The sequence below is a fragment of the Poromitra crassiceps genome (assembly GCF_964638095.1).
Source record: "Poromitra crassiceps genome assembly, chromosome: 22".
In the NCBI taxonomy this organism is placed as follows: Eukaryota; Metazoa; Chordata; class Actinopteri; order Beryciformes; family Melamphaidae; genus Poromitra; species Poromitra crassiceps.
The window spans coordinates 534,025-559,372 of NC_139647.1; the positions used below are offsets into that span (position 1 = coordinate 534,025).

The 25,348-nt window shown below is 44.7% G+C and overlaps 1 protein-coding gene across 2 annotated transcripts in view; it reads right to left on the reverse strand.

The window, feature by feature from the left end:
* Positions 1–25,348, reverse strand: part of kcnma1a (potassium large conductance calcium-activated channel, subfamily M, alpha member 1a) — a gene marked incomplete at both ends in the record, with an annotated part of 225,666 nt that overhangs the window by 4,518 nt on the left and 195,800 nt on the right. For both annotated transcript variants that reach the window (XM_083658631.1, XM_083658630.1), the window contains 8 exons: positions 1,251–1,369; positions 1,879–2,073; positions 5,419–5,549; positions 9,916–10,029; positions 14,717–14,909; positions 15,488–15,712; positions 17,463–17,586; positions 22,325–22,418. In XM_083658631.1, the coding sequence (XP_083514757.1) occupies positions 1,251–1,369; positions 1,879–2,073; positions 5,419–5,549; positions 9,916–10,029; positions 14,717–14,909; positions 15,488–15,712; positions 17,463–17,586; positions 22,325–22,418 (1,195 nt within the window). The remainder of the gene's footprint in view (positions 1–1,250; positions 1,370–1,878; positions 2,074–5,418; positions 5,550–9,915; positions 10,030–14,716; positions 14,910–15,487; positions 15,713–17,462; positions 17,587–22,324; positions 22,419–25,348) is intronic.

Consider the following 25,348-nt stretch of genomic DNA (forward strand, 5'->3'; position numbering starts at 1 on the left):
TCGACTTTATATTGTTGTCTAGTATAAATACAATACCATTTATAACAAATGAGAGGATTATGAGAATAAGAACAATTGAAAGATACTGCATTATGCATGATGTTAGTTAACTCATTGAGTGCCAGCCACTTTTGGAGAACGGATGCTCCCAGTGCCAGAGTTTTCAGAGCGTTTTCAGTGATTTCTCGAGGCCCACAGAATATTGTGTGATATTACTATGTAAACACCGAACACGCACAAGAACGAGCTGGCTCTATTGTATCATCAGCAAAAAAAAGTTTATTGATACCATTTTCCGTTCTTTAGTTATGAGCCGGAGAAGATAGGTTGTTTTCAGCGTTTTCAGGCTTTTCAAATTATTAGCTGAGATAATCCGCCTTTTGTGAAATGCAGCATTTCAAGCACATTCACTGAGTCTGAAGATAATATTTTCTGATGTAGTGACGTAGTTGTTGTGTGATGCCCTGCGTGGCCCACCCCCCTCCCCCCCTCCTGTGTGATGCCCTGCGTGGCCCACCCCCCTCCCCCCCTCCCCCCGTAAACTCCTCCCCACACTGCACACAGCCTCACGCAACCATTATATTTTCGGAGTGCTGCGTTTGTGTGCTGCTGTCGGCTCTCAGCGCCACAGCAGGGAAGAGCCAACCCGGATTGCTGAATGGTTTGGCGTCAGGGGCTGCTTTCCTGGCTGCTAATCGGGTGGAGAAACTATACAGACAGACAGACAGACAGACAGGGACAGAGGGGCTCAGTTGTGAGCGCGGATTGACTCCTGTTCGGAGCCAATGTCAGCTCCCGCGACAGAGCAAATGGCTCTGGGAGCATGCATCGGTTTGTCTTTGATCCACGGCTTTTAGGCTGTTTCTCGGACCTGTCTCTAATCTGGACTGCACCGAGCAAGCACTGTCGCCACCTAATGAGTCCGTAAAATAGGTTTATACACCTTCAATACCTACAATAATTGGACAGGAGATGCAGGGGGCTTTGATCGATGCCCCACCGTCAAAAAACGCATTGGACGTCGAAGGACGTCCGTGGCACTCTACGTCACTATTTAATTGGACGTCGAAGGACGTCCATGGCATTCAATGAGTTAACAAAAAGAGAGGTAATCCTGTTACAGTCCATGAAGCATGTGTTTAGACCAGATATTCCTATACAATATTACAGACATGAAACAGATCGATTCAAAAGTTGATTTGATTTGATTTGATATCATTCTACTGATCCTGAGCGAGGGCAGATGTTACCGTTTTGTGCACTGGCTCGGCACACTGTGATGGGCGTCTCTTAATCTGTAGATTCCAAAACACAGCATGTTGTACGTCTTCAGTGCTTTACAGAATAGATCCCCGTAGCAGCCGCCATCCTGACAAACAACACAACAAAACACACCATGAGTGGCTGTTAGCTCAGCCTCATGTACAGTCTCAATGCCAAGAAGTACAGCGCTTTGTACATTTGGGGCGGAAATTAAATGTTACGCTTTGGAGAGAACATTTTGCATATGAGGGCCTCCCATATGTTGGCAATGGAGAATATAACAATGAGCAATGTTTTCAAAATGTGCAATAATTCATCCAAGAAAAGACAAAATCACCTCCTTTCATTTTAACACACATTTCACAATTGGAATCTCATTGCAACAATAACAAAAAAAGATGTAACACTAACTTAGAAAAATAAGGATGTAACCAATTAAACACAAAAGTCGTGGAATTTTCTCAGAGAGGTACACATTGTTCGTTCCAGCCCGCGCTTGCGTGATCGCTGCTCTTCACATCGGATTAAGCGGCGCGAGGAGTAGTGGAGGCGGCCAGATGTGCGCCGCCGGGTAGGTGCCAAAACGCGTCACAATCTGTTTAAACAGCCACTTACCCCCAAGTCGGCAAAGGGCCCGTCGTAGAGGGCTAGCTGGGCCACGCGACACCTGTCTCTGTTGGCCAGCGTCTGTGGTGTGCTGTAGCCTCCTCTCAGAGCGTTCTCCTCGGCCAGTAGAGCCTCCAGCTCTGGTGTGGCTCCGCCGGTGACCAGCGTCCGAATCAACGTGAGGATGTTATCGTTGAAGTATGTCTGGGGAGATAGGAAGGGATCTCCATAAGCAGATGCTATTAGAGTCACAAGTAGAGAGCTGGCAGATACGGGGAGACGGCGTTATCTAGACCACCGGCCTGTCGCTTCACATAGACCTGACTGGGAGGTGAGGAGACAGGCCGCTGCAAATTACAGCCCATCACTCCTATAAGCAGCTTTTTCCCCCTCAACAATATCTTTATATACATTTTTACAACTTAACACATTCATACACAAACCAAATTACAGTACAATTACAGATAAACATCTAACCACAACCCTCCCCACTCGACCTCAAAGAAAAAGAAAAAACAACAACATATGGTTTACAGTTTAGTTGGGGGTCATATTAAAGATGATTGGGTACATCTTGTCTAGGAAAGAAAGAAAAAGGGGAGATAGCTTTGTGCTTTGCAGAGGGTTACTTATGCTCAGGTGCTTCCATCATATCTGCCAAGTCTGTCCTCTAGATAACATATGAAGGGAGGCCAAATGTGATCAAATAGGGACTGTTTACCCCCTGATGACATATGTCATTTTCTCTAAGGGCAGATATACTCGGCAGCTGTAATAATTCACAGTAAACACAGCCTCACCATGTTGACGATAACAACACGTTTGTTCATCAAATTCAGAGATAGAGCTGCACTAATAACATGCACACCATGATGGATATGTGGATGATGTTCATAAGGCATGCTGTGATCCACACTGGAAGATACTGTACGACACCATAGTGTTTCAACACAGCCCCATCTACCCTTTCCTCTGTGAAACACTGTCCTCCAGTCCACACACTGTATGATCTCCTCCTTCCCTTGTGAAACAGTGATTTGAGTGCGCTCTGCGGGTGTCAGGTTCTCTTGTCCTTCAAGCCGATCAGGAGCATCTTTTCCCGCGTGTGGAGACAGGCCGTGTCACTCGGCAGCCGGGGCCAGAGTGGCAGCTCCCTTCAGGCGGGGCCCTGACAGCCCCGCGGAGCCTCATGATGGATGAGCACTGTCCATTAGCTGGCCTCACCTCTGACCGCTGCCAGACTACAGCTGACGCCTGCTCCGCTCCGCTCCCCCTCTCTCTCTCTAACCCCTCACTCACCGACAGAGACGCTGGAATGAAGCCATCACAGCCGAGTGCCGAGGGGAAACAACGCAGTTGGCCATGAGACGGGGGAGAGAGGAAAAATGAGGTGTAGGAGAGGAGCTTTTTTCTCCTCTCTTCTCCTTTATCTTATCTTCGGCGCGGTGATGACACTGTCAAAAGATGAAAGTGTTTCTTTGGCCTGTTACAGCCTGGCTTGTGTCATCACCCTTAAGCCAACCTTCAGCACTTACATACAGTACGTTACGTTACGTCATTCAGCAGACGCTTTTGTCCAAAGCAACTTACAATAAGCACATTTTGTCAAAGGTAGTGAAGCCAGCTGTGCACACAGTCTTCATCAGACTTTGAATAGGAATAAGTAGCAATCGATGATTTTTTTTTTTATAAAAAATTGGACAATAGAAGCTAATGCACACCTTCAGTTTTTTGTGGACAGGTGCGTAGGAGAAGAAGTCCATAGGCAAGAGAAGAGAGGATTCCCACACATTGTCCTTTACTTGCAATAAACCTTTATCATATACAACGTTTCGGTCCTTAGAGCTTCATCAGGTAAGGTGATGAAGGTCTAAGGACCTTATTGTAAGTAAAGGACAGTGTGGGAATCCTCTCTTCTGTGTGTGTCTCTCTCTCTCTCTCTCTCTCTCTCTCTCTCTTGGAAAAAAAATAGTTTAAGGGTAAGTAGATAAGTTCGTTCAAGAAGGAACAAGACCAGATACGAGGGAGGAATTGACAGCGAGTGAGGAAGGGCGCGATGTCGGTGGAGATGGTTTGGAGAAGAGTGGAAGGGATAGGATCAAGGGGGCAGGTGGTGGCTCGGTTAGACCTGACAAGTGTGAGGACATTGATAGAAAAATAAAGTTTGTCTCCCGCAAGAAAAAACCTTTTGTGGAGAGTGGAAGAGAGCAAACCTTAAAAAAAAAAACTTAAAAAAAAAGTGTGAGGACATCTTGAGGAGAGGGTAGAGAAGGAAGCAAGCCCAGGGACAAGGGGCAGAGAAGCAGGTTTGGAGTGAGGAATAGCGTTGTTAGCGGCTGGAAGCAACAGCAGAGGTGAAGTTGGAGAGGAGAAGGTGGTAGGCTGAGAGATCTTCAGGGCGCTGCGATTTTCTCCATTTCCTCACAGCCGCGCAAAACTCTGTCCTATGAGTTTGCAGAGATTCAGACAGCCAAGGAGCGGTTGGAGAGGATCAACTTACTGTGTTAAAAAGATCTGATAAGGCTCTTGAAAGTAGGATGGTGCCAACAACTTCCCTTTTGATGTCAGAGGAGCTGAAAGCGATGTCAGATCAACGTGTCATTTCATTTAGCAGCATCTGGAATGCCCCTGCATCTAATGCAAGTCAGCGCTCAAATTAGCCCATTTTTCTTCCCTGCGAGGCTGCTGGAGTGTGTTGATTTACACAGACGTGTTCACGAGACATTCTCCTCTTTTATAGCAACTATTGATACCTCGGCACAATGATCGTCTTCTGTGTTTTACCAAGAACTTTACAGGAACAGCAGTGGAAATGGGTTTCTGATTTCCTACCAAACAATTATCATCCAGAGCCAATCAGATAGTCATCAAATAGGGATGTAACGGTATGAAATGTCACATGGTATGGTACAGTATCTACAAAAATACCACGGTATTCGGTATTTCACAGTATTAGTCCCCCCCTTTTAAACAAACAACTATTTTACTTTGAAGAAAAATGGTGCTTTATTGAACTGAAACATGCGTGCATGTGCTTGTGTGTCTGTGTGTATTTAGCTGAAACGCTCATGCATTAGCATTGGAACACTTAGATAAAAATATTGCACATATACTGTAAAGCATGGGTCCTCCTAGTGACCTAATATGAAAACGTTTACACAAGGGTCCTCCATTATGAACTTATAATGTACTTGTAATACTGTTATTATTACCGCACAGGGAAAGGCTTATGGTTCAGTATGGTGGTTGCTTGATACCGTTACATCCCTAGTGGTCAAACACTAGAATGATATGCCAGTGCAACACCATGCAACTGTTCCCCAGTAGGGGCGCTGCATCTGCCAGACTTGCACTTGTCATGAGAGTTCATCTTCTCTTTTCAAGATCCCCACTAGTGCTGTGTAGTAACAGCTGACACAAAGTAATAATGAGATCCAAATATTAAAAAGTGGAGTACAAATTAACCGGTGATAATCATCAAAATCAGATTTGAAGGGGTGGGGAATCCAATGCAGCATCCAGTATGTACTGTACAGTGTGAGTGCTCACCGCGCTCATCAGCGAGTCGAGTACACTGACAGCGAAGGCGGTGCCGCAGGCGAAGGGCTGCGTGAGGTACAGCTCTGTGTCTGGGTCGTCATCATCATCTTGGTCCAGGAACTGAACGTTTGAGTCATTCACTGAGAGAGGGAAGCACAGCCGAGTTAGAGACATATACACCAACACACCTGAGTTAGAGACATATACACCAACACACCTGAGTTAGAGACATATACACCAACACACCTGAGTTAGAGACATATACACCAACACACCTGAGTTAGAGACATATACACCAACACACCTGAGTTAGAGACATATACACCAACACACCTGAGTTAGAGACATATACACCAACACACCTGAGACATATACACCAACACACCTGAGTTAGAGACATATACACCAACACACCTGAGTTAGAGACATATACACCAACACACCTGAGTTAGAGACATATACACCAACACACCTGAGTTAGAGACATATACACCAACACACCTGAGAGTTCAGGAATAAATCATATTCTATAAATAATAGATTTATTTTTCTTTTCTTTTTTTTTAAGTCACCTTTGAAAATATTTGGAAGGATCTTAGTGATCAGACAATTGCCCACACAAGTCTCTGTTATATTGATCATGAGGGTTGAACTTAAGAGACACACTTGCAATATAATGATACATTAGATGCACATTATATTCTGCTTCTACACTGACTGACCATTTTTAACAGCTGGTATCTATTTTGTACATTAAATTAAACTAGTATTTAATTTATTCCCCAAACAAATGATATGTTTTTTTTTATTTTGGTTGAAATATTGTTGATGGATTATTATTTCAATATGTGTGGTAAATTAGATGAAAATGTTCAATTTTTATAGGCAAGTGTTTGGAAAGAGAGAGGAAAAAAGATGAATATTATTATGATGAATGAATATTAAAGCTACAGTTTATCACATGCAGAGCGCATTTGACACATAAGATAAAAGAAACAAAACACTATTTTTGGAGAGAATATTCATGTGTATTAGAAATACACATACACAGTGGTAACCATTGTAGAATGAATCATACATCTACCCTGCATTAGCCTCAGCAGCCATTGCATCTTGTTCCTTTTCAAGCATTTGAAACAAAACTACAAAGGTATATTGCAAGTGCAACACACACACACACACACACACACACACACACACACACACACACACACACCCTCTCTCTCTCTCTCCCTCTCTCAATCAAAAGATGGTGACCATTCTGAACATTCTCTAGAACAAAATATAAATATTTCACATGAAAACATTGCATACCAGTAATTCTGGATGAACTGTACTGAATGCATGCAGTAAAAAGTGAGACTTCTACAATGGTTACTCTATGAGAAAGTCATGCACTTAAATAACATGCATCTCAGAGTCTCCCTTGATGAATGTGTTGGTCACATCCACGCCTTTGAGGTCTCAAATATTTACCTGTTTCCTGAAAGTCAAGTTAATGCCAGGTAACAATACACTCTTCTATCTCGAGATTAATTCCAATCGGCTCCCATGAATGAAATGACAATTGATACAGTATGAGTGAAAAGAAATCAAAACTTAAATAAGGAGAGAATTTAGTTTTTTGTCACTAATGTATGGCATACTGTAGCCAGAATAAAAACATCTTTGGTACTGCAACCAAGTATTCCCTATACCGCATGTCTTTTGCCTTAGATTGCGTTTCACATTTCATTTGAAGAAAGAGCATCACACAAGTTGTGGTTCGACTCCTCCAGTATGTGTGCTTCAGAGAGATGGTCTGGAGGAGAAGAAAGTCACTGGGAAAATAAACAAATCAAAAAAATAAAAATCAACAGCTTAAAAGTGGGGTTTGATCTCGAGTTTTTTTGTTTTTGAAATGTGATTTCTTCCCAGGCTTCCTGTGTTGCTGTGGAACAGAAATGTCAGTCAAAGAGACAAGGGGGCTGATGCAAACGGGCCCGGGCCAAAGGAGTGAACAGGGGGGCGATGGGGGTGGGGGGTTTATGGAGGAGGAGGGGGCGGACGGGTGCCATGAAAACAGCCACAAGGACAGACTGAGCGTGATCAAAGGCCTAGCGTAGCCTAGCGTAGCGATGCTCTGAAAACGCAAGTGGAGAGAGGGGAAAAAAAGGGAGGGCAAAAAGGAGGGCAAAAAATCATTAAAAAGGGGCCAAAACAAGACAGTCAATTTCAACCAGCAGGAAGAATAAAGGATGTGTTGAAAGTGAAGCCATGGGAGATGTGAGGGCCTTGACTGCAGCCAGATACATCAAGACAAGCTGATGAGGAGGAGAGCGAGGCGAGGCGAGGCGAGGCAGCGGAGGACAACGTGCGGCTCGGCTTACCCAGCTCTGTTATCATTTGTATGTTGGTTCCACTTTTTTTTTCCTGACTGAATGAAACCAAGGGCAGTATTTTGCCAGGTTTAGCTTCAGGTTTAGCTTAATGGTGATGAGACAGTGCAGAGAGGAGGGGAGAAATGGTGTCGTTATTGAAACAGTTTCAAAAAGGCTGGAATAAAAGGCAATCTGTGCTGTCTTCCGACGAGCACTCGTGTCGACTCGGGAGTTACTGCGAGAAGAGACGTTCATCTAAAAGTGAAGCAGCGCAGATTAGACTGCACAGTAGTTACAAAGCCAGAGCTGTCATTGAGCCGTACGGCTAAAACAACAATCAAATATGTCCTGGTGAGACTGTGAACGGGATAAATAAGGTCTTATCCTTAAACACCAAACCTACTTTAGGCGCCACGCAAAACAAAATTGATCATGCAACTCTGATGAGGTTTTTATGTTTCAACTTGACTTTAATCTGGTCCTGGCACTGTAAAGTGAATACACTGACAACTTGACTTTAATCTGGTCCTGGCACTGTAAACTGAATACACTGACAACTTGACTTTAATCTGGTCCTGGCACTGTAAACTGAATACACTGACAACTTGACTTTAATCTGGTCCTGGCACTGTAAACTGAATACACTGAGAACTTGACTTTAATCTGGTCCTGGCACTGTAAACTGAATACACTGACAACGTAATTACAGAATACGTTCCAGTGAGTGAGTGCAGCTACTCTCCCCTCTGCATATTCTCACGAGGAGGTGAAGGACAATGGATAAAATTCACAAAACCCTCTTAAGAAAAAAATTAATCTTCTCAAGTTCCTTTTTAACTATAGTCTTAAGAAGAAGAAGAAAAAAATCTGGAAGAATGCTTTCTCAAAAACAGTTTTTATATATCTTACATTTCTTCTTTTACTGTATGATTCTTCCTAAGAGAAAATCTTGTATTGGGAATAAATGATATTCTTGAAACGAAAGTCCTCAAATTTGTTCTTGATTTTCTTTCTTAACTTTAAGAACCTGTGGACCTGTCTTAAAATTCTGATTCCTAAAGCCCTATTTTGATCAGTTCTTCAGAAGGAAATTAAATGCATTTTTACTAAATTATACTGTTACTGAGAAAATATTGGGGGAATTGCACTTAAGAGCCCTGGAGTACGTCCTAAAATGTCCTCTAATATGTCCTTTCTTAAGATCTATCTTAAGAACACATCCAGCCCAATGTGATCACACACATCTAATGTTCCTGCAGCTGTGAAATTCGTTAGCTACGAGCCAGCAGGGGGAAACAGTACCGGAGCTTCTTAAGGGGGTGAATGTGAGTCCTGGACAGTAACCAATGACTCCGACATCAAGACCATCTAGTCTTGATGATTATGTATGTGGTCAGCAGTCCTAATGGGAGAGCTGCACTGCAGGTACTGTGGCTCCTCTCTCTCTCTGGCCTTTTCTTAGCTGGCCTCATGCTCCAATGCTCCCTAATTGGGTCAGGGGAGATAGAGTAGCTTTAGCCGAGGCCCTCAGAGATCTGAAAGTTTCATGAGTCCCCCCGTACCACCGGGAATACAGCCACCGCCATTGTTATTAATAAATGGACCCATTTTGCAAGCGTGGCAGTTTTTTTCACTCTACCTTTTCACTCACTTTCACTCCCTTTCTTTTCCTCCCCCTCTCGCTCTCGCTCCATCAGTGCTGAGCTTCTCTTGTGCATTAGTGAACAAATTGAAGGGGATGTAACTATAGTCCTAAAAAAAAATGCCTATCTGACATCTTCCCAGTTACAGGAGTCTACATTGTCCTCTCAGTGCTGCTGCCATGTTTTTCCAGTCCGTGCAGCTGACAATACCAAGATTTTGCTCAAATAAATAAATAAATAATAATGAATAGCCAGATCTAAAAGAAAAAGAAAATCCACATACAAGAGTGGATGAACTTGAGTTGGGCAAAGCAACTAACACCATAAATGTGACCAAAAATTCCACGGCAAGCATTCGTAAGTCTGTCGGACCATGAATGCGTGTGAACTTTTTGGCGATAGCGTGATGTTCAGGTGGCGTGATGTTGAGTTGCTCTGAAGTCACTCGGAGTGGCCATGCAGCGTCTGCAGGAGGAAGCGAGCAACGCCTTTTTTTTTTTTACCCAGTTCTGTGATGATGGGGATGTTGGCTCCTGTGGTGACGGAAGCCTGTCGCACCAAGCCATGTACTGGACTGCTGTCTGGAGATGACCTGTCCATTCCAGGAGGTGTGAAACCTAAAGAGCAAATACAGAGACACAGTGTTGGGCAAGTTACTTTCAAAATGTAATATACTACATATTACTAGTTACTTTCATTTGAAAGTAATATGTTACTTTACAATATTACTGTCTGTGTAGATTAACTTGTAACTTACTACACTACTTTTGCATTACTTTCACCAAAACAACAGCAGCAGCAGAATGACATTGCTGCCCCGGAACCATCCCGAAAAATAATTTCAACTGTCTTGAAGTCAGTGTAAACAATCCAAAATTCTAAATGTTATTCTTTTCCTTTGTTATTGTCATCTGTTAGTGGTTATTTTCATAAAAAACAGACAGTTTGATTAGGAAATGATATCTTTATTTAAATATGTGCTTTGATTAAACATTTTTTTTAACTCAATTTGTAACTTGAGTTACTTGACAAAGTAACTGGTATAATATTACTCAAATCCTATAAGTAATAAGTTATATTACTGAGTTACTGCTACAAGTAATATATTACATTTTGTAATGAGTTACCCCCAACACTGCAGAGACACAGAACACATCAGGAGCCGACATAACAGAGTGGATCTGTTTTCATTCTTTCACTGAAACTCAGGTAAAGAAAGATGCAGTTCGGGGGGGGGGGGACAATCACGCATGTCTCCTTAGTGCCTTGAACTTGGCATCATGTGACCCGGAAGTGTACGTCAGTGGCGTTCTACAGTACATAGTTCTACAGTACATAGTGCTGTCAGCTCACTCAGCAGATCAAGTTGTTGATGTGTGCTTTGCTTTCTGTGTCGTTCAAAAAGTGACGATTGACAGAAAAAAAGGGAAGCAGGAGGAGGAGGAGAGGGGGGAGTGGACGAGGCGCCTGCCTCAAAAGTGCAATGTGGATATGATGCTTTTAGGGGTCAGCTCAGCGGAGACATATTTAGCATTCGCAGGCTTCCATCAACGGGGAGACATCAATTTTAGATGTTGTTCATTTTGTTACGATAAAATTGGTGAAGTGGATCCTGAAAACCTTTTATGGGAAATGGCGTGGTTCAGAACCATGGAATCCAAGTGCAAGTGACAGGGGTATGAATTCACATGGCTTCACATTTTTGCATTCCCACAAAGTGACAAGTAAACACCTTAAATGTGTAATGCTATATGCATAATGCATCAACTGTGTTTTGACATCCATCATTTAGTGCTGACTACAGCAAAATGCCAGCTTAGAGTTCCAACAGCAACGAGACATAATGCAGGCAATATATTCAGGTCACAAAGTTTGAAAAGGATTGCAAATTACATGTGTGTGTGTGTGTGTGTGTGAGTGTGTGCATTGTATGTGTGTGTGTGTGTGTGTTTGTGTGTTGCGGTGCGTTTCTGTCAAGAAACTCAATGAGCCGCTTACATTACAAAAGAGATCTCCTCGCCCTTTGCAACAGAAGAGACACCAAATAGTTTAGTACGCAACAGGAAGCACACACTGAACTAACAGGAAGTGCACACTGAACTGAAGCAGCCATAATCATAACTCTTGCTACGCCAATTTCCGAAACTTGGGAATAGCTGAGGTTTGACACGGTGAGTCACACGCTCAGTCAGTGTCCATAAAGGATGATGTTTACTCCTCTAGAGACTGACAGCACGTTTGGGATGTTGCCTCTAAAACACTGCTCTTATGGTATCATAGTGAACAGGAAGACGATACGCCGCTGTGGAGTAAAACCCTGCATCCTGCACAGTGTGTACAGCTGCAGGTGGAAACAGGGACACATGGAGCCTGCTGCTCAGCTGCTTTCACAAGTTACTCAGGAAGTGACACAGGAAGTTAGTGGGCTCCACACAGGAAGTTAGCATCTTGCTAAGACAAAGTTGGAGTGCATCTCCTCTGGATTAATCTTCTAAAAACAAAATAATCAATTGTTACTTTGATTCCTAGGCTTGCCTGCAACTTTGCATCACTGATGACATCACAATTACTCCTATGACATCACGCATGATGTCATAGGCATTGTGACATCATCAGTGATGTCACAATGTGTTAAGGTTGCTGTGAGACATGTGGATTTAGGTGCGGATACTTAATGTCCAAGACACACTTGGTAACTGAAGTCTCGATAACTAGGAACGCTGTAGCACTTGATAGCTGAGTCTAAAAGGTTCGAAGATGGGAACTGTTGCAGAAGGTCTATGAACAACTGCAGAGGACTTGCAGAGCAAACCTTTCTAGGTCCCGAATATGACATCACCTTGTGTTATGACATCATCAGTGAGACCATCCGAGAGGCATGATTTAAGACACTTATGAATCATGACATCATCAGTGATCTGTGACATCATAGTAGGAATGATGACATCATCCTAACAGTACCCTCCCCTCTACGGGCGCCACCTGGCGTCCAATGAGACCATCAAAAGGGTCAATGTCACGGTCCGGTGGGGACCACCAAGAACTGTGTCTCTGACGCAACACCTCAAACTCCACAGGCTCCGAAGGTGAAGTCCCAGCGGACGGTCCGCTCGGAAGCAGATGCAGTGGCAGAAGGAATAGGAGGTACAGGAGCAGTAGGGAATAACCTTCGGAGGTCATCCACCGTCATGCCTTCGGCCCGCAGAAAACCTGTGAGCCTCTCCTTGAAATCGTCTCCATACTCAGCAGCACCTAGCAGGGGTACGTGCTGCGGCTCAACCAGCTGCTGCGAAGCAGGCATAGTGGGAGCAAGAGGCAAGGCCGCACTGGAAACCTCCAGTGTTTGGGTTGGGGCAACGATCTGCTCAGGAGGAGGGGGAGCGGAAGACTGCGGACTGACACCCTGGGGGTTTAGCCCGTCGAGATGATCTAGCCGGCTAATCAGGAGGACATCCTAACACAATGCACAATTGCTCAAGTGACATCACTGATGACATCACTTCTGGCACTTTATGACATCACTGATGACATATGCACGTGTAACTCAAACTAAAAGTTGAAGGTTGAAGCAAAAATAATAAATCAACTAAAATAATCACACGAGGCAAATATGAAGGAAATATGAATTTAATCCCAAAATGAATTATCCACACTTTGAAAAAGGGACACATGCAATACTATACACAAAATTAAAATATGCGCTTATATATATATATATATATATGTATACATATACTGTACATACATACATATATATATATAAAATGATCAAATAAAATGATAACCCTTTTACAGATGATAATTCAGATATTAAGGAAATGAAATCTTCAGATTTATACCTTGACCAGCCCGATCAAACCAACCCTCTGGCTGGCTGCTGGTACTGTGAGGCTGTAACCTGGTCTATTTAACAGCAATGTACAGTAGACAAGTGAGATGTGGGTTACATGCCCCCTTATCCCTGTAGCCCCCCGGGCACGGCTCTGCTCTGTGGCCGCCGTGAGAAGCTCTCCCCCAGGAAGGCACCTGTTTACTTATTCATTTGCACCTTCTCGCTTTAAACCCCACAGACGCCATCTGAATGGGACCATCGCTAGGAGGAACCCCCAAAGCAATACCTATGATACAGTGGGAGCGCACGTGCGTGTTTGCCTGTGTTGTATGCATGATTGCATGCGTACTGTACATCCATGTGTGTATGTTTTTCTAAAGTGAAATATTTATCACTGAAATCGGTTGGTTGATGTAAGACCCAATCATTGATGACAATAGGCTCCATCCATCGAAGCTGAGGGAGGATATGGGCTAGCGGGCGTCACATGGAGGTGTCTTTCTGTGGATACTGCTCCCCAGAGCAGCGCGCCGCCAGCACATTTCTCCCCCAGCTCATTGTGCCGCGGTGGCACTGCTATCGACAGCACATCACTCACTCACGGCTGCGGGAATAACAGCATTGACATTCTCCTAAAACATGTGCAATGCTTTGCACTAAAACAAAATAACGGCCTCTTCCGACTTCATCTTTGATTTGTATTTCCAACAGTCACCGCAGAGCGCTAAAGGCTTGCCATGTCTTTCAGGGTAATGATAAAATGGGGATAACCTGTTTGCGTGCGTGTGCGCGCGCGCGCGTGTGTGTGCGCGTGTGTGTGCGCGTGTGTGACTGTTGTGTTGTGACTAACGAGCAGCAGCTGAGTTGGCCTGCCTGGTGATTTGTACTAGCTGCTTAATGATGATGAGGCCTGATGGGACACCAGGGCCCGTGTGTTTGTCTGCAAACATCAACAAGCTGCTCCAGACGATCTGCCAGACAGCCAGATCAGGGTGGAACAACATCAAAATGACACAGTCACGTTGATTACATCATTAAAAAGTATTATCAAGGAGCTTTAGCAGCATGTAATTACCAAGGACAAGAGCGAAATAATCAGAAAATTATGTACAAGTAAACACTTTCAGCGGCTTGATGAAGCAATCAACGCAATGTTTAGTGGGTGCGTGTCGTCGTGGAGTTATAGTAGGAACCACTTTGCGGCTGCAAACTCGCAGAGTATTTCAATTAAGAGTAGTTGGACTCTGTGCCTGACATCACGACATATCAGCCCTCCTCCTGTATGCTCCTTATGTCCCCCCCCCGCCTCCGACACCCCGATCCTTTCCTGGCTTCTCTAGCTTCTTCCATCTCTGAGTACCATCTTCCCTCCCTGCCACAGCCTGTCCCCTTTGGGCAACATTGGCCTGTAATAGGGCACTCCTTACCTTGGGAATTAGCCTGTAAGACTCCGATGCTGTCATCAAACTTACCTTGGGAATTAGCCTGTAAGACTCCGATGCTGTCATCAAACTGCATAGATTTGATGTTGAGTGACGCCAAGATGCATTCCTTATCCTGCAGTGAGGCATCGTCGATATTGTTCTGATTGGCTGACAGTATTACGCACATGTCGCAGAGGTTGATGTTGACAGCCCTTAAATCTGCCCGACTTAATGGCGTACCCTTCAGGGTGAGGAGAACAGAGGGGAAGGGGGGGGGGGGGGGGGGGAGAAGCAGAACACAGAGAACAGACAGACATGGGGGGAGAAAAACAAATGTAAGAGCGAGCAGAGTGGAGCGTGGGCAAATGAGTTAACAAGTATTCTTGTTTTGAGGCGATAACATTCCTCTGATCTAACTGGGCATCGGGGGGAACCAGCGATGTGGACTAATGTAAGAGGCTAGCCTGTGCTAAGGGCCGTGTTTGGGGGTTCTGTTCTGATCATCAGTCAAGCCGGGGCCTAACGAGCTGGCAGCCAGCCAGCCAGCCGCGCCGGCCGTGACGGGCACTGCAGCTGCGGCTCGCATGAATTCCATTTTGGATGCGCGGGAGGATGTGCCACCGCTCTGGCAGAGCGGAGTGAGCCCTCACGCAATGATCACTCAATTGAGTAATTTGTGATCAAATCAAAGTGACAGTCGCTAGCCTCTTAGGATTACCATGTGCACGATGTAACTGTCAAATGTCAACGCCCTGTTAGTGGGAACACGGACTCGGGTTAAAAATGGCTTCCCCGTGGCAGTGATGCGGGCGTACTCACAGGTAAGATGGACACCTTGGGGAAGTTGTGTAAGGTTTCCCACTCCCTCCGCAGGTAGTCCAGTGAGCCCACGAACACTATGGGCTTCAGCTCATGGTAGTGGAAGTTGCTGGCTCTTAAAGGCATCACCAAGTTTCGCAGCCCCACTAAAGCGGACGTGACATCCCCAAATATACAGACCACCACATGGCCGCTCAGCACTGTCATGGAGGCTTCACTCCGGGTCTGCGGGGAGAGAGGAGGGAGGGAGGGGAGAGAGGGGAGAGAGGAGGGAGGGGAGATAGGAGGGAGGGAGGGGAGAGAGGAGAACGGCATGAGGAAGGAGACAGACACACACACAGACAAACACAATAAAAGGATAGAAATGGGTGTTGTTAACGGACAACCAGCTAATCTTAAATGATAAACTGTTATAAACCCAGATTAAATAGTTTGTTAACCATCGATAAACTCTAAAGTAGTCTATGTACTGTATATTTAGAGTGTATACTTAAAACGTAAATTAATATTGGTGGTTAACTACTATTCTGTTTATAAGCAGTTTATTGGAGAATCAGATATAGGATTTTAGGGGGTAAATAGCATGTGTGATTTGGTCTTTTTGAATGGAAAGCTAGCATAAATTGATTTGGATAAAACAAAGCTCATCTGTTTTAAGATAAGGTGTTATGTGGACATTAAACACTAAACCTTTTTTTAATTGCACCATGGAGACTTAAGATACACTAAAGGGCCCACTAACCAAAACATTGTTGCAGACATTGTCACAGCCTGTGATGTTTTCAACTTCTGTGGCCAATCATGTGTGTGCCAAAATCTAATCAATCATGATTAAACTGATTCATTACCCAAACTTTCTACTAACAATGACATACAATGTAAAAGTGCACAGCAAGCATACATATAGCACTAATCCAATATAGCACTGTGTTTAACAGATTGTTCTTATGGCTGAATGACCTACCCATATGTAAACAAATCATAGGTTTTATCCAAACATGTTGTAGTAATTACATATTAGTGTGTGTTTGCTGACCTAGTGCTTACACTACCATCGCTCTGCTGACTGCTGCAAATTGGCTCATACTTTCCAAGGAATTCTTTCTTTGTTTTTGACAATCACCGATTAGAATTTGTGGTTGATCGAGCAGTGTATCCCTAACTAAGGGTGGATTTTTATTATATATTTTTTTTTACTGTTAGCTAGCTAAAACTGTACTTTGGTTTTTCATCAGTTCAGTGATCTCATGTTGCCAAAGTAAAGTGCACTGTATTTGTTCCTTCCAGCAAGTTTTCCCACTAATGAAATTAATACACCATGCCGAGGGCTATATTACAGAAAACTTTACACGTAATACGGGGTAGGTCTAAGATTTAAATTGTAACTTAAATCTACAATATGTTTGAACTATTTCAGTTGGTGCATTCATTTCAGTAATGTGCAAATTAAAAGTTGAACTGGTGCTACAGGCCGCTAGTGTCTAGCTCAGAGAACAAAAACAACAAAGAATCGTTAAAATAGCCGACTGTGGCTGTGCTGCTCGTACATGAATTGTGGTTTGGCTAGAGGAGCTAGTGAGTGGCTAGCCGCTATGTCACGACCTTGTCCAAACAATGTCCACCAGAGGCGGTGAAGTCCTTACAACTTACTACACTTACAACTGCTATTTGAATAATTTGTGCCAACCCATGCCTGGAGTTTATTATGCTGTTCACAGATCCTTGATGAGTATATAACTGTATATAAGGAAAACATTCAACTCACCTTGACACAACAGAGAGGCAGTGAGAGAAATTGTAATACACATTAGTACGTGCTTGTATTACTATGTTATGGGGAGGGAAACGTTTGCTCCTGTGCATACTTACTTTAACCAAAGTATTTTCTGTATGCTGTATAGTATGCCTTTTTTACAGGATTGGGTTAAATAGTTTTTGACTCGTTACTGCAGTGAGTCCTTAGATGTTCACTCACCAGGATGACCTTTTCGATGTCTTTTGAGGGGCACCAGTGAAACATCCCTGTGGAGTCATACTTCTTCACGTTCATATCCATATTCTCAATTTGTTCATTTCCGGGAATTAGTAGCGGATCATGTCTGCTGAGGAAAAAGACGATAAATCAACATTACACCAATGGTTTGCTAAACATTTTCTGAAATTACCACACCTCAAATTGGAATAAGTGGTACCATGAGGGATGTAAAGTACCATCTGGGTTAGGGTTCTGGGATTCATATTCTGTATGCGGGGTACATCCCATTCCCAAAGTGTTAAACGCTAATGTAGGGTGGCACTCAGTTTCCCCCCTGGGGGATGAATAAAAATATTTTGTATCGTATCGTGATATGTATCCTATCGTGAGGTCCTTGCCAATACCCAGCCCTAGTCCCCTTCATAACTGCCACATCATTCCTCCCGTCCCTCCTGTCCTGTGACGGTGTCCATCGCTGTCCCTGATGTCAAGTCCTCAGAAAGACACCGAGACACCCTGGTGGCAGCGGGGGGGGGGCAGCGGAGGACAGCGAGGCTCGAGCGCTGCTGCTGACTGAATGGCATGACAGCACAGGTTACCAATTACCAGCTTTTAGCCTCTCTCGCAGCTCCTGACGCCGCGCGGCGCAAAACAGTAAAAGCTCCGACAGGCCCCACACTTTAAATATTTCAGGGATTTGCCCAATCACATTTTGCTTCCCCCACTTGACGGCCATGAATGTTTCAGCAGCGTGTCACAAGCAAACAGGCTAATGTGCACTAGCGTGCTGTTGAGTTTTATCCACTGCTACACTGACCATGAAAGGGCTGCTTGTCAGCCCGGTAATACTGCCTCTCCTGCGGTTGCGTTCATTCTACAAGACATGATCTCACTTCCTCTGGAGGCACGATGCACAAAACTTTATCCCGCAAAGACCGAGTGAGAATCGACTGTAGGAATGTAGTCGTGCTGCCATTCCCCCCCAATAATCATTGCGTATTTATGGTGCGATGCGAATGAACTGTATTTAAAACAATCCAACACAAATAACGAACGACATCGTCGTCGGGGTAAAAGTAGCTCTCTTGCAAATCCAAAAAAGAGGGAACCACAGAGAGACAGACATTTGAGTAATATAGGAGAAAGCGTCTGAAGATATTTGACATACATCTCTCTCACTATCACTCTCTCTACCCTCTATCATACATCTCTCTCACTATCACTCTCTCTACCCTCTATCAACACTGTCAGTCACTGACAAGGCTTTGATGTTGCCTTATCCTTCAGCCTGCATCCGGGTTGCATGCCGTCGCAAGGAAAGCAAAAAAAAAAAAAAGCTGTCAATTAGCTATTCTCTCTCTCTCTCTCTCTCTCTCTCTCTCTCTCTCTCTCTCTCTCTCTCTCTCTCTCTCTCTCTCTCTCTCCCCCCCTCCCCCCCCCCACCTCCCTCTATCAGTTAGTGCAGGTGATAATAACACTGACAGCATTTAGTGTTTTTACACCCAGGCTGAATCTTTCATCCAGAGCCTCGTGTTGCACCAATCAACTCCAGGAGCCCCCCCTCCCCCCCCCCCCCTCCCCCGTCACTTCAATCTGCTCAGCTCCGCTCGCCTCCGCGCACGTAGAGGCTGACTGGCGCATGCAGGCAGCCTGCCGCTCCACCTCTCGCTGCCAAGACAGCTATCTTTCACAGAGCTGTCAGTGCGCGGTGTGACTGGCAGCCTGTCACTGGCTCCACACACCTCCCCCCATCCTGAACCTACCACGAGGCTTGGGGGGGGGGGGGGGGGGAGCAGGGGGTTGGTGGTGGGGGGGGGCAGACATGACGTTTGCGCCACCGCGCCACGCCCGAGGGATGGCAGCACTGTGACTTTTCCCTGCGATCGGACAGACGCGTGGCGAGCTGTGACCCGTCAAAAGGGTGTGCGGGAATGACGTTAATTCTGCGGAGCCGATGCAGCTCGTTAGCGCAGTGACACGTCCGATTGGCTAGCAGCTCGTTAGCGCAGTGACACGTCCGATTGGCTACTACTGGGAAATTACTTGAACTACGGGATCATGCTCTACGTCTATGAACATTGAGCACCATTGTTGTCTGTAGACCACTAGGATATGAACGGTGATTAAATGACACACTGTGTGTAAACAAGAAAATAATCAAACAAATTAATTTATAAATGCATAGAAAAGACCACAAATTGATAGATACTGTAGATAGATACTGTAGATCATATTAAAATGTATATTTTTATTAGTTTGAAATAATTAGACCAAAATGGTATGTTGCTCATTAGAACTTAAAATAATGAACATCACTAAATACATTTGCAGTATATATTTGCATTATAAAGCAAATATTCCCACTGACTGTGATAAGCTTCTGTATTAGTAGCACTTTTATATAGGACAAATATTTCCCTTACAGGGTGTCTCACCCCAGTCTCTCTCTCTCTCTCTCTCTCTCTCTCTCTCTCTCTCTCTCTCTCTCTCTCTCTCTCTCTCTCTCTCTCTCTCTCTCTCTCTCTCTCTCTCTCTCTCTCTCTCTCTCTCTCTCTCCCTCCCTCCCTCCCTCCCTCCCTCAGTATATATTTCAAACAGAGTTGAGTTATTCCAGTGCATCACTCTGCAGTCACAAGCTGGGGATGGGCCTTTCTGCCAGGCTCGGCTTTGAAAATTCTCCCCATCATGCAAACTGACAAAGGCATGCTTTTCAAAAAGCCACAGCCAATCTGTTGATCATTATTTATTTACTAAGGCCTTCAGGCTGCACGTCCTGTAGAAACCCCACGCTCGCTCGGCTCGCTCGCTAGCCTAGCTCGCTACTGCGTTTGCCCCCTCCTTGCTTGTAGAATAAAGCATCCCTAAGGCTACCTCAAACAATCACTTTTCATTGTGCATAAAATCCACCTTGTAAAAGCATAACTGTTTAATATATATGGTTGTTATATGTTGACGGGGGCATCTGTGAAGGGGGGGCTGTGGACTGCATGACGGGTAATTTGATGTTTTGCTGAGGGCTAGGAGTTGGAAGGGAGAGAAAAAAACCATCTACACCTCTAACAGAGGACCTGTCATCTCAGTACCCGAGAGCCAGCAGAATACAGAAGCACCCCTAAAGCAGAGAAAACTTTGACACCGCTTTGAAGCCTTTTCAAAACCGAGTAAATAACTCGCAAGAATTATTATCAGCGCGAGATCAAAGCGGAGATGCATATATTACATGGCAAACGGGGACCATCTCCTAGGCAAAAGAGGGCGAGAAGAAAAGGTTTTGTGCTTTAAGTTAGGCAACGAAACTAAGCAAGCCCTTTTAAATGAGCAGTTAGCTGGAAATGTGCCAGTGTGTTATAGTTGTTTTTGTAACAGTTTGCTCCCCTCTGAGCAAGGGCATCGCAAATGTTGCTCTGTTGCAAAAGGAGACTGAAGGGTATGACTCTACGTTGGGCTAATGGTTTGGCAAGTGTGAAGGCTTATTATGAAATGCTTTTATTCTGAACAACTGTGGGGGAGGCCGACAAGTACACTGGACAAAAGCACATAGGCACCCTAGTACAGTAGGAGGAACGATGCCTAAGGGGAAGCTACTGTAGCAAAAGAAAATCCAAAAGAATGTAAGGAATATTGCTTTACACAAATAACAGCAATTTCGACCAACTGAAAGCAAAAATAAAAACAAGTTATAAGATAGAAATTCAGTTAGACTAGCATTCTCATTTGTAATAATTGGACATAAAATAAAGATGTGCTTGGTTTGGTTTTTCTTCTTCTTCTGTGATGTGTTTGGCTTTCAGATATTTCAATTCCATAAATAAAAAGTTATTATGATTCAGAATGCCGTTATTATTCCCCCCCCACACAATTCAGATACAGAGAGAGTTTTGATTCTACCGTGACGAAACGTAACCACTTAGCTACCAACAACAGAGGGAAGAGCGTGCGAGGAAAACCACACAGCGGCCTATTTAGATCGTTCTATTGTATATTCATAAAGGCGACGACGGCCATAACACTCACTCTCATTTAGGGACGGGCAACTCCTCTATGAGTGTTGCTGTCTTCTCAGATATTTGCCACCATGCCTTTACCCTGCCGCCCCATTCCACACATCTCGCCCACATCTCGCCCTCTCTGTCTTTTCCACCGTGTTGTGTTGCAAAACCCCGTCTCGTAGCCACGGCAGCACAAAAAAAACCTTTTATCTTTCAAAATCAATTAACGGCAATTTAATTTCCCAGGACAGGCTAAAAGGAAGGTAATATTTGAATTCATATTTGATTGCGATGATACATCTCGCATATGGCCTTAAGTACCAGAAACGGTACTCAAAGGGGTTCCCACAATAGAGGAGTAGCCTGGGGGCAGAGCAACCATGCGGGTCTCTCTGATTGGTTGCTGGTGTCATTAGTGCCAGCATTGTTTAAGGAGTACATGTGGACCAGACCGGAGGAGGTGACAGCTGGGACTTTAAAGCCGGTTGGAGTTTTTCAAACGGATCTTCGCTCTTCTCGCAGCCTCTTTTCATGACAGAAAGATGATTTCAGCTCTGTCATTAACACCTGACAGCATGCCATCCTAAACAGCCACAGCCTAACGGGGCGCTTCTCTGCTCGCAGACTTTCTTACCTCCCCTCTTCCTCTACCCCTAATTTGCCCCCTCCCATCCATCCCAACTCCCCCCCCCCCACCATCACCACCATCCATCCCAGCCCCCCCCCCAGCATCAGCACCACCCGTCTCTGAAGTATCTCTCACACACATCCCTCCAGCCCTTCCTCCCCCTCTCCCCCGCTCCCCTGTATCTGACTGTCTTTCCCCTCACTCCCCGTTTGAAGGCTGGAAGCAGTCTGAAATCAGCGTCTTACCTCATCATTTTGGGCGAGCAGTTGGGTGAGTTTCGCATCCCTCCGTTGCGTTGCTTTTTTTTAGGCGAGAGAGTCGATGGGTGCTCGTCTTCGACTGCAAACACATGCACACAATGTCAGAAGAGCTGGAGAGACGGTTGGGGAAATGTGTGTTGGACCTGACATATAAATATATATATAAAAAAAAGCCAACACTCAATCAATCATTGCAAACCAAAAGAAGGAAATTAATACAATGTCAAAATTGAGAGACCAACTCCAAAATATAGAGAGAAAGCGTTAGTAAGGGGACAAAGGTAAATGTGAGGAAGGCAGGAGAAAACCACGGAGAAAAAAACAATTAAGATCTGAAAATGCCACCGAAGGCTCACGTCTCAAAAGTTCCATTTTGGGTTCTTCTCATGTACACTTTACAGGGCCTACAGACAGTAGAACACACTGCATCTGGTTCAGTACAGCCGAGACATTCTGCATGGTTGGACCTCGAGCAGTCTGCATCAGAGTGACCGCGCTCGGCTTACCTACAGCAATAATGGCCATGTGACGACACAGACTGTCATTGTGGCACGGGGGCAAAAGCAATGACAGTGAGACAGAACAAGGTTATGAGGATGGTTCTTGAGTTCTTGTTTTGTTTGGAATGGATGACTCTATGGCTGATGCCCACCCCCTCATTCCAGTTGAGGCTAAAGCGCATGATGGCACTTCTACAGGTCTACAGCTCCATGCCATGAGAACACTCAGCACACCCTGAAGGACAGGTCTACAGCTCCATGCCATGAGAACACTCAGCACACCCTGAAGGACAGGTCTACAGGTCTACAGCTCCATGCCATGAGAACACTCAGCACACCCTGAAGGACAGGTCTACAGGTCTACAGCTCCATGCCATGAGAACACTCAGCACACCCTGAAGGACAGGTCTACAGGTCTACAGCTCCATGCCATGAGAACACTCAGCATGCCCTGAAGGACAGGTCTACAGCTCCATGCCATGAGAACACTCAGCACACCCTGAAGGACAGGTCTACAGCTCCATGCCATGAGAACACTCAGCACGCCCTGAAGGACCGCGCTCTCAGAACGGCCAAAACGACGAGGTATGAATGAGTGGGCTAGGATGAATATGGAAAGCAGCTAGTACGCACACCATCCTCCAGTAGAAGAAGGTCAAGACTAGCCGTAAAACTTGAAATGAAAAATAAATGAGTTGCAGAACCTCATCAGATTAAATATAAAAAATAGTTTTTTCTGTGTTTGACACTTTGGTGTTAAGCTTGAGCCACAGCCACAGTGATGTTTTAGATCAGTTTGATCTGATTTCAGTTCAGCCTCCTGTCAACTACTCTTTGCTGCGTTTGCAAGAAGAACAAAATGTCAAACTTTGCTACAGTTCCAGACAGAGAGGACTAAAAAGAGTGAGGCCAAGCCGACTCCGTCTGAAGATTTCAGTCTGGCTAACGGCGGTCTGATCTTCACTACTGTCTGTGAGTTCCAACAGCTTTCACACAGACATACTCTTACCCACTCTGCACTCTCCCAGCACAAAATGCCAAGTCCACCGTCACTTCAAACCCATATTAGTCCTTTGGTTAAAAATCAATAACACAGCATGATATTAGTGCAAATCAATGTGCACGCTGTGACTATTCCAAGCATGTGGAATTTCATTATTGTCTGAGCACCCGCTCTAGACTGTCACCTAATTCTGCTAATAAAAGATAAGAAATATGACTTTGCCTTCTAATAAAATGTCATTCTCTGACATTTTCCTTTATGCAATTGGGCATCCTGAATTCGCTAATAATACCACAAGCACTTTCCACTTTACAAATAATTCTCTCTCTCTAATGTGCATGTACTTTGAAAATATCACATCAGAAAAAAATATACATTCCAATGTTTTGCAGTTACTGGGTAAAAAAAAGCTTCTAAGTGATAAAAAAAACGAGTTTTATTTCCAGCTCCTAAACCTCAGTCTAATAAAAAATAAAATCCTCAGAGGGGGGAAAGAACAAATGCAAGAGAAGCTCTTCCACCACATATGTGAGAACTCCTACAACTTTTTTTTATTTGTTAAACAAATACTGATAAGCAGCTCTTTTCTGCCTATTCTATATTCACTCGCTTGAACACTCCACAGTTTGGAAGTCACCCAGACAGTAGTGGTTGTTGTACTAGCAGGCACAAGTGCCAACTCCATGCAAAGCAGCAGCGGCAGCGGCGGCGGTAACAACAGCGCTAGCTCCCGGCGGCAGAGCGATCCCTCATGCAGTAAACAACACAGGATGGTAGGACAGGACAGGCGGGGTTACTGACTGATGCATCCCGCTAAAGGGGCAACCTACAGGGCCTACTGTGACCGGCGAGCGTGCCGTTACTGGGGTGGTAGCGGTATTTCACCGGCAGGCTGCGGGCCCGGTTCAGCCCACTCTCAGCCAGCGGTCTGGCCGGCGCGTCTCCAGGGCCGGAGATACTGAGGCGCAGCCGCGAGGGGTTGGCCGCGGGCCCTGCGGGGAGCAGGCTTCCTTTACGGTTATTAACGAGGGGGACTTTGGCTGTGCCCGGCTTGACCGGGGCGTCCTGGCAGGGGTGCAGGGCGTTGGGATGGAATGCGTTTGAGGTGATGGAGGTGGAGGTGCAGTTGGCGATTTTAATCGATCGGTTTTGAAAAGACGGTCTAACTTCATCCTTTACTGTCAAACAATGGAGAGAGAGCACTGTATTAGTGCTCAGTTGTTAGAATAGATGTCAAGTTATTTTATGCCATATTTTCTTTAAAAATGTTGGCGGGGAAATAGCTTTAATAATAATAATTCCGCTTTTTATTGTATAATGTAAACAAGCCAAAGTGTAAGTAAGAAAAAAAATACACTAATGTGAGATGAATGTGAAATACATATCTGATAATTATTTTACAGTCTAAAAATTAAACACTTCCTTCTGTGAAAAAGGTTGCAATTTTCCTTGTAGGCTATTAATTTCTCCTTTGATCAGGTAAGTTCTGAAAGTCAAAAATTCATG